Source organism: Camelina sativa, chromosome 15, assembly GCF_000633955.1.
Source record: "Camelina sativa cultivar DH55 chromosome 15, Cs, whole genome shotgun sequence".
Lineage (NCBI taxonomy): Eukaryota > Viridiplantae > Streptophyta > Magnoliopsida > Brassicales > Brassicaceae > Camelina > Camelina sativa.
Window position 1 is genome coordinate 30,052,766 of NC_025699.1, and position 10,042 is coordinate 30,062,807.

At 30.4% G+C, this 10,042-nt stretch overlaps 1 protein-coding gene and 1 non-coding gene across 2 annotated transcripts; one reads left to right on the forward strand and one right to left on the reverse strand.

The window, feature by feature from the left end:
• Positions 1,947–4,019, forward strand: LOC104747913 (vacuolar protein sorting-associated protein 32 homolog 1). Its single transcript, XM_010469622.2, has 8 exons — positions 1,947–2,065; positions 2,300–2,413; positions 2,708–2,807; positions 2,948–3,033; positions 3,121–3,212; positions 3,292–3,406; positions 3,516–3,694; positions 3,784–4,019. The coding sequence occupies exons 2-7, from the start codon at positions 2,339–2,341 to the stop codon at positions 3,690–3,692; spliced, it is 645 nt and encodes a 214-aa protein (XP_010467924.1). The 5' UTR covers positions 1,947–2,065; positions 2,300–2,338; the 3' UTR covers positions 3,693–3,694; positions 3,784–4,019.
• On the reverse strand, positions 7,751–7,823 carry TRNAF-GAA. The gene has a single exon. It is a non-coding gene; the product is annotated as a tRNA-Phe (tRNA).

Here is a 10,042-nt window from a genome sequence, read left to right on the forward strand (position 1 = left end):
TGAGATTTGAACTCGAGACGTGAATAAAATATAAACTTTCACAAATGAAAGAATACAGTGGTTTTTTACGTCATATATATATATATATGTGCTGTTTTCATATTGAAAAAAAAAACAGAGTTAATTTATGGTTTTGGTAAGTCGCTATCAATATCATAATAAGTGGTCCTCAACTAGTTTTCTCAAAACAACGGTGGAGAAAGATGATTCTTCTGGAGTCTTACATCATTTGCATATAATAGAAGTTTGATTCCTCTCTATTATTTATACATCGAGCCTCTGGTTTTAAAAACATTTTTTCTTAATGATACTATTTTTAAGCCCTCCATATGTTAGATAAAAATTTGGGATATATAATGGTGGCTATTGATCGGACAAAAGTATAAATATAACACAACTACGATATAAAAAATTGTTGTTTTCCCATATTTAATTACTTAAGGAAAAACGAATTGGGTAATGCATAGATCATTCAGATAATGAAAAATGAAAACGAATATCCGAAACGTTACAAAGAGTGAATAGTTTTAGGGGAAAAAACGAACCGGATAATGAATGGATAATTCAAATATTATCCAATTACTATCCAAAACGAATAAGAATTAGATTTTACATCTACGAAACTCTTTGTTTTACTGAAAGAAAAAGAGCAATATACAATTATACATCATGATTTTGTTTAACTTCAAAATGTTTAGTGCTTGCAAATGGGCCAAGCTAGGATATATGTAATAACTAATAAACATGGACAGATTTGGTGTTTACGAGAGCTTGAACAAGCAAACAAACAGCATAACAGATTTTTTTAAAACACTTCCATCATTCTACCCAAATAAAATTTACAAAATTCGATGTCACACAATTTTTTTATATTTTATTTATAAAAAAATTCAATATGTCATCAAGAAGAAGTTACTGAGACATATAATTAAATTCAGTAAGATTAAGACAGCTGGGCTCTTACTGGGCATAAGACTGTTAACTAAAAATAATTTAGCCCATGACTATTGGGTTTATAAACTTTTTCTCAGATCTTATTATATAGTAATGTTGTTCATGAAGAATGTAGATTAAGATTATAGTTTTCTGAGACTTTGAGATCCGATCCGACACAGGGACATGTTGAAAAATACAACGTTTTGTTTTCGAAACTAACACTAACACATATATTTAGGAGACTTTTAAAAGAAAACTCTTACTACTAAGTTTAAAATAAAATAAAGGAAAAGGATGCAAACTTGAGTACTGGGAAGCTTGGCACGCATGGTGTTAAGTGTTAACTATATGAACAACTTACTCAGTGTCTGATAATATACACAACTTACTCAAGTCTATGACAAAACAGAAACATAAAGAAGGCAATGTAATCAAGTCGCCACAAAATTGGTTCACCGACAACTTGTAATCTTCAATTTGCTATATAGCAAGACTATGTAAACATTTTGACAAATATAATACAAACTATCTCAGTTGTTAAAGAAAAACAAGTACTTAATTTTTTATACTTTCAAAAATTTGAGCCTGTTCTAATTGTTTATTCCCCCAACAAAATTTAGTATATTAATCCTATCTTTTTATTTATGAGAATTTTCGAAATTCCCCCATTTATTTATTTTATAAACGTAAAATAGATTATCAGATCATTACGATAATTATACTATAAAAATCAAATATCAGAATTCTAAAAGGAAAATAACTAACACCTTTTCTAAAAGGAAAATAACTAACACCTTTTAAAAAAAAAAACAAAAAAAACAGTAGGAATCCGTGAAAAGACTGGTTAAACTTATAATTTGAAAATAATTTTTTCTTAGAGATAATTACATAAATATATAAGGGTAGAATAAGAACGAATCAATCAATCTCAAAAATAAAAATATCAACCAATAAGTAATGATATCTGTAATAATAAATAAATACAGGTAGGAAGACATTAGTTACTTAAGATTTTTTTATTTATTTTANAAAAAAAAAAAAAAAAAAAAAAGAACTTGAATCAACGCCATCTTCCTCGCTTCCTCATCTCAATCATAGCAAAAAGCTTCTCATCTGAAATCCCATCAAGGTTTGTTTCTTAATCAAATTCGATTTAACAGATTCAAATCACCAAAACCCTTAATTCTATTCTCTCTGTCGATTGCAAATCCTTCACCTTTTTTACATCTTCGAGATCTAATTTCTAGATTGAGATTCCAAATTTTTTTGTTAGAATACAAAAAAGAAACCCTAATTTCGATTGATCAATTCATCCTTAATGGGTTAATCCTGATTTCATTCTTTCGATTTTGTTTGGGCATAGGATCGAGAGAGTTGTTTATTTAATCAAACAATCGTCACCATGTTTATGAATCGGCTATTTGGTAAACCTAAGCCGGAGGCTAATACTCTCCAGACGTTAGACAAGCTCAATGAGGTAACTATTACACCCCAAATCTCTATCTTTTTTGACCATCTCAAACTTAAAATGTCAACACCAAAAAAAATTCGATTTTTATAAGTGGATTAGAGATTCAGCTATATATAGTTCGAGGAACAAAGGTTACTCCTTTTTTCTTATATATTATGGTTGTGAATTGGGATTGTGTCTTATTGGGTATACATTACTCTCTGCATTGTTATAAGCCAGTTTTGGTACTCTCTTCTTGTGTGAGAAATATATATTTTTGTGTTGTGATTATCTCAATTCCTAACCATTGTTCTTGCTTAGACTCTTGAGATGCTAGAGAAGAAGGAGGGTGTTCTTATTAAGAAAGCTGCTGGAGAGGTTGAGAAAGCTAAGGAATTCTCTCGCGTTAAGAACAAACGCGGTTAGTCCTCCCCCAACCCCCAAATTCTCGGTTCTGATCGAATTCATAATGAGAATCAGATTTTTGGTTTTAGACATGTGTGTTTGCGTTGTCATTAGGTTGACTGTGTTTACCTTTTTACTGGTGTTGTTATTGTGCAGCGGCGATTCAATGTTTGAAAAGGAAGAGGTTATATGAGCAACAAGTTGAACAGCTTGGGAATTTCCAGCTCCGTATTCATGATCAAGTGAGTGTTTTTTTTTGCTTTTTGTTACTGAAACGTTTTATGACTTTGCTACTATATAGTTAACTATATTTTTATTTGTGTAAACAGATGATTATGTTAGAAGGTGCTAAAGCAACTACAGAGACTGTTGATGCTTTGAGGACCGGAGCTTCTGCCATGAAAGCTATGCAGAAAGCAACGTATGTCTTTTCTATTATTGAGCCTAGATAAATTTTAGTAGCGACTAAGTGTGCGTGTTCAAACACATTTGTTTTGCAGTAACATTGATGATGTTGACAAGACAATGGATGAGATCAACGAGCAAACCGAGAACATGAAACAGATCCAGGAAGCATTGTCAGCTCCATTTGGGACTGCTGCTGATTTTGATGAGGTAACTTTCCTTTACACCCCTTCCATCATCATCATATATATTTACTCAACTAAAACACACAAAATCTGTTTCAGCTTTTTCTTAACTGTATTTTTATTGGCAATCACAGGATGAATTGGAAGCAGAACTTCAAGAACTAGAAGAGACGGAGCTAGAAGAGCAACTTCTTCAGCCTGTTCCAATCCATGTGCCCCAAGGTAAGCAACCTACTCGTCCTGCAGCTCAGAAGAAACCTACCGCTGAGGATGATGAACTTGCTGCCTTACAAGCTGAAATGGCTCTCTAAAGGTAACTTTCTCATATCATAAACAAACAAAACTAATTGATGAATTTCGATATTTCATCTGATTGGTTAACGGCTGTTTTGTTTACCGCAGCTGTTGAAGCTAAGCCTTGGGATATTTCGGTTTAAGTGGGGAGATTTGTGTGTGCATTATTATTTAAAACAGAAAGAAAGATGTTATGTATATAAGGATCCGAGTCAAATTGATCGGAAGATTTTTTTTTTTCTTTTCAATATAATTAACTTCATAAACTACATTCGAATGTTTCTTTATGTTGATACTTTCTTGTGGTGATCTTCTGGGTTACGACTTGGTGGCACTTTCTATTCTTTCTTTTCTCTCCTTCCTTCCCACTGTTTTGACTTGGTTAAAATTATTAGAGAATCCATATGACCAATATAGTGTCTTTATCTTATGCCCAAGTAAATGGTCCATGTGAATAGGGTTCTTAGCTAGATAAGGATTCATATATTTTCATGTAATGAAAACTTTGATTACAACTAAAGTTTTCATAACATTTAGATATTTATACCAAACACATGAGCTAATTGACATTGCATTAAACTTGTTAGTATTACAAGGCTTTGTGTTTTGAGATCCTGTAATAAAAATAGCTAGACTGTCGATTGTATATTACTATATTTATCGACCTTTTCTTTTGTCCCCAAAAGTCAGTAACCTGACCGCGGTTGATTGCAGTCTCTGGTAATGCATTGTATCACCGGTTAATGTCTTTGTTTTTTCCTTTCTTTTTTTGGGCAAAAATGTCTGTGTGTAACAACCGACATGTTGTCTGTTTTGTCAAGATGGGTCTAACAATTGTTTGCAATCACTTTCCATGTGGTTCGTAGGTATTTTCTAGACCATGCTGATTGCAACGCGTGTAGAAAGCTTTATGCTTTAGACTCCTAGAACTATACTAAATTACTAATGTCACAGTTTTTTAGCACACAGCTAGAGCCTAAACGCTGATGAAATATTTTTCCTGACACAATTCCTTGAACAGATTCAGCAATTAGCTATGCTCACAATTAAGCTTCTATTCGTAGATATGGTCAATGTCTCATTTGCATGTTGAAGACAATGACGTTAGAACCGCATAGCAAAATTTGTTACGTTGTTTTTTTTATAGTAACTGGTACAGGTATTCAACGGAGCTTAACACTAATCACAAACATCCTTTAAGCTTTAGATGTATGTGTCAGTCAAGCTTTCAACCAAACTGTATTCTGTTTTCGTTGTTAGTGATCTTTTACTGCTTTTGATTGAACTCTTTTTTCAAATAGTAATTGTCATTTCCCTGACGGTCTCGTTACGGCGATGATTGCCAATCGGACTATATGATATCGAGCTAACATGCATCATGGTTTCCGTATGATTTTAGCTACATCTGTTAATTAACGGGCAATTGTCATAAATACCACTAAAATAGGTTTTTATTCTAAAAATACCACAATTTAGTTTTTTTTTCCAAAACTACCACTAAAATGTATTTTTTTCCAAAAATACCACATAATTGAACTAAAGTTTTAATACTAGAAACTAATTCCTAAATTATAAATACTAAACCCTACCCCTAAAAACTAAACCCTAAAACTAAATTTGTCAACCCAAACATAAAAAAAAATTCTACATTCTTAAAATTCAATTTTTTGTGTTAGTGGTAATTTTGGAAAAAAACACTTTTGTGGTATTTTTGGAAAAAAAAACTAACATGTGGTATTTTTGGAAAAAAACTTTTTTAGTGGTATTTAAAGGAATTTCTCTTAATTAATTCTTAACATTTAGGGTCCGAATGATAACAGCGTATTTGGTTGTGCAGGTAAAACAGTTTTATTGTGCGGTACGGTTCAACTGCGGTTCGTGCGGGAGAAAAATATTTGCAGGACAAGTGTGGTTTATAGAAAATAAGTGATACGAAATAATGTTTGAATGGTGAAAAACTATTTCCGGTGTGGATTTCATATTGTTTTATTAATAATTAGTATAATTATATATTCTAATTTGTTTGTATTAATAAATAAATATTTTTATTTTGTATATATATATTATTGTAACAACAATTATATGAATAAATTTTAAAATATAAATACTTAATATAGTTGTAAATTATTATCTGCTTTGTGTTAATAGAAAAATATTAAGAACCTTAAATATCTATATTTATCAAAGATATTACACAATAAAAAGAACTAATAATAGTTTCAAAAATAAAACTATTTATTATAAGATTAACTGGAGTTATTAATGTTTATATGTATATATTACTAAATTATTAATATCTATTATAGTTTGAAATTTATGAAATTATTTAAAAGTATTATGACAATAACTTAAATAGAAGTGAGAAAAAGTATATAGAGAAGTTTAAAATTTTTCTTTTGCATATACATAGTTTAAACACAAAGATATCTAATTATTATAATAATAAAATCTCAATAAATTTTTGTTTTTAGATAATGTGAATGCTTTTGTTCGAAAACAGCTGGATAATAGATGGTTTCAGTTGAAAAAGCGGTCCAAATCTATATCTTCTGTACAAATCCGCATTTCTTTTTTACAAAAAATGCAAATTTGTGAAAAGATAGTGATTGGTGTTTACAGTACAATTTTCATTAAAAAAAAAAAAATTAAACGGCATTTGGATTTTCTCCATTCACAACCTTAGTTTGGTGATAACATATAGTAATAGACTTAAAAAGAAAGATAATAGTAAAAAACACTGAATAAGTTAATTTAAGAAGATTAATCATATTATTTTTTCTAGTTAAATATATTTTTAACATATTATTATTATATAATAGAATCATTTTTCCCAAACGTGAAAACTTGATAAATATTTAAATAACAAAAAGTAGCGGAATCATATTTTAAAAACATGAAATGCCAAATATATGATTAATCTACTTAATTAATCTTAGTACATATTTCATCTAAATATATGAATTTATAGAAAATATTATATATTTTGTTCTAATGTGTTTTTCTTTTTTTCTTTTCTCTTTTTATAATGTACACTAAAGCCACGAGACGCTATTTAACACAACAAATTTCTATATTATTTGTTTGACGTAAACCACATATCAATCAAAATGGATTTTTAAGTTTCTCAAAAATTTGTGCTTTCACTTCAAACAAATATATGCATAAATAATTTTTAACATTTTGGTGATAACATATATATGTAAATAATTTTGATTACTTTAAATCATTGCAAATATTCGGCTTTTCCAGATAGAACAAAAGCGAGTATAAACATAAGCTTAAATCCTTAGGATAATGAGACCTCTATTTCAGAGGTCAATACCAACTTCGAATAAGATCCATGACTACCAGACCTCTTTTAAAAAGTCAAATACTCTCATATGTTTTATTTTTCCTAAAACTTGAGAGTTTTAACTTTGAAGCAAAATATTTATAAAAGCATCGTCAAGACTCAAGAGAACGTCGTGATCATTAATTCATTATGAAGCATTGACAAAAGAAAATATAGCATATGAATTAAAATATCCCATTCCTTAACTAAAGAATTCGACACTCGTTTTGGAGTGTCAAATTTGATCATAAATCCAAATAGTTTCGACCTAACCCAGCAAAAGCCAAGTATCATCATATCTCATATAGGATAAGCTCAACATCCTGTAACGTGCAAAAGGTGTTTCCATATGCTATAGGCCTAGCCTACAGCATCATAGCTTAAGTTCCATTTTATAACTTTTGATTTACTCAAGTCAAGGACTATAGGACATACAAGTACAACCAACAGTCTCCGACTCATTTAGGACATAATCACAGTTTCTGATAATGATGTTCACGGACGTTAATCACATAACCACCACTTTACGCATGCCTAAGTAAACAGACCAAAACATATCATGACTTCAAAAAAAATCTTAACACATTAAATAAAGAAATGTCCACTTATGGCTGGCTCATCAACAAAATAAATAATTGACATTCTCATTCCATTCATTAAGTAATTATTAATTACATTGAGCGTTGCAACTTGCATCTAACATCATAAATGGTGATAAAATAAGAAATAAAATGGTGATAAAAATGCGGTGAGCGTGGATCGAACACGCGACCTTCAGATCTTCAGTCTGACGCTCTCCCAACTGAGCTATCCCCGCTTGTTGTGATTTGATGTTTTACGATAACTCATTTATAATCGCAAGTTTGATTCACATTTTATTGATGTTGCTTTTTTTTTTTTCTTTTTGAATAAATGTAAAATAATTGATGGCTATTAGCATGCTCTTATCTTTTAGTTTTATATAACTTCTCTATATTAATTTTTGAACTAGTTTCAGAGTCAATCATTGCAAGTTTGCAACGTTTTCTTTGATTCCACTAGGATCAGATGAATAAATAATTGGGCTTCATTCCTTGGTGTAAGCTCATCTTGCAATTACTCTGACGTAGGTAGCCCATACCATATTCTTTGCTCCACTTAGTTGACTCAAGTGAAAACATTCTATTTTTATGTGAAGTTACACATTATCAATCACATTTTCATTGTTTTGGTTTAGTGAAAACTTTCTTCTCCTTTTATACTTGTGTTATATTAGGGTTTAAAAAGATCTCTTAAAAATTTATACATGTAAGATAATAATAAAATATGGTCTCATCGTTGATATTGATTTTGATGTCATATGTGTTGATCTTGATCAATTATTCTAAAAAACCATCTCAAGAGTGTAACTAAATTTTTTTTGTTTTTTTTTCTTCCAACATCTTGCATGAGTGCAAGTGCAAACCAATGTGATCTTCATGAAAGATTTGTTACTAGATAGCTTGAGACTCGGAACATAGAAATAAGATACAAATTGAGAATTGATAAGGAGATATATACTACTAAACAGTTTTTACATAAATGTTTAAAATTGAGTTACGAATAGAGAAGATAAGTTTTTCTTAATGATAAAAGATTCCACATGGTGAGAATAGCAGACAGAAAAAAACATTTAGAAAAACGAGAATGCAGTTTGGACTTTGGACTCCATCAATACATGAGAGGTTCGCATTCATTTTGTGAGATATTTTGTTTTGTCCGAATAGTAAATTATAAAGTATATGCAATCATATAGTATACGACGCGGTGATGGCAATGGAGAAAATGACGTGGCTCTTAGTCAGTATATGGATTAACTTTGTTGATAAAAGAATATTCTGAATTCTAAAATAATATTCTAAATTCTAAAGTAATATTTTCTAAACTTGGTGTGCGATGATGGTTCGCTCCTCTCGCCGTCTGATTGTCGTTAAGGCAAAGCTTAAGCGATACTAATTTATAATATAACTATGACGGTGGCTACTTAATCATTAATTAGTTCATAAGTGTAACACTCAAGCTTTTCCTGCTGGCACCCACTTTGAGCTCTAAGGAGTATTTGTTAAAGAAGAACTAAAAAACATATAGGCTTCACTTGTAATGTTTGTCAATCGTGCCACAAGCAGTTGAACTTTTAAAAGTATTTATTTAGTTATGAAGAAAATGTTATGTTGATGTTTTCAGAATTCTTATATTTTAAAAGTAATCTTTAACCATTTTCGCACGATCATATATTATAATGCATATGTGACTAATGTGAGTTACTTAACCCGCCAAAAACTATTGAATCAAAGTATCAAACTCATAACCATCTTCTTGAAACGATATTTGTATTTCTTGGCATGAACAAATAAAGTTAGAAGCTAGGAATATGCAACGGAAAAAGCATTTTTACATCGAAAATGGGAATCCAAACCAATTCATACGCACCCACAATAGTGAAGTATCACTAATAAAACTATTGGATGTAGGACTTCTAACATATATTGACGTAATCTTAAATTACATTAGATCTCAAGTGGAACGCGGTTGGTCGACGTCGTTAGCAGTGCGGTGTTTGTGTTTGTCCTCTGCGTTAGGGAAAGAGGAGGTGGTCACGAGAGCTCGTTGAATTTTAAAAGGTCAAGCTACATTTTTTTTGTTTTAATCTATCTATCCATGTTTTTATTCACGTCAGCCAGCCAAAGTCAAGTCTCAATCACAACGTTTTTTTTATGGTTTTTTTTCTTTCGTTGTTTCTATTTTGGTCCTACTATTCATATCTCTCTTGATGTTTTTGTTTAGATTTTGGTCCAATTATTATTTGTGATATCAAAATATATCAGAAAAAGTATTAAATCAAATGACTAATACGAAAGGTTGGAAATGTCACGCATTGCACATGAAGACAAAGTAAATGGACGGTAGAGTGTACCCGACTCAATTTCTTATGAATCTAACATGCACTTCACAAAAATCCAATATTTCTTTGGAATAAAATCTGATTTTTATAGTTTCTGTTCTACAAAAAAAAAGAAA

Coding starts and splice junctions, on each gene's coding strand:
- LOC104747913 (XM_010469622.2), top strand. CDS start 2,339: ATGTTTATGAATCGGCTATTTGGTAAACCTAAGCCGGAGGCTAATACT. Junction 2,808..2,947: donor TCGCGTTAAGAACAAACGCG/GTTAGTCCTCCC, acceptor GTTATTGTGCAG/CGGCGATTCAATGTTTGAAA. Junction 3,407..3,515: donor CTGCTGCTGATTTTGATGAG/GTAACTTTCCTT, acceptor TGGCAATCACAG/GATGAATTGGAAGCAGAACT.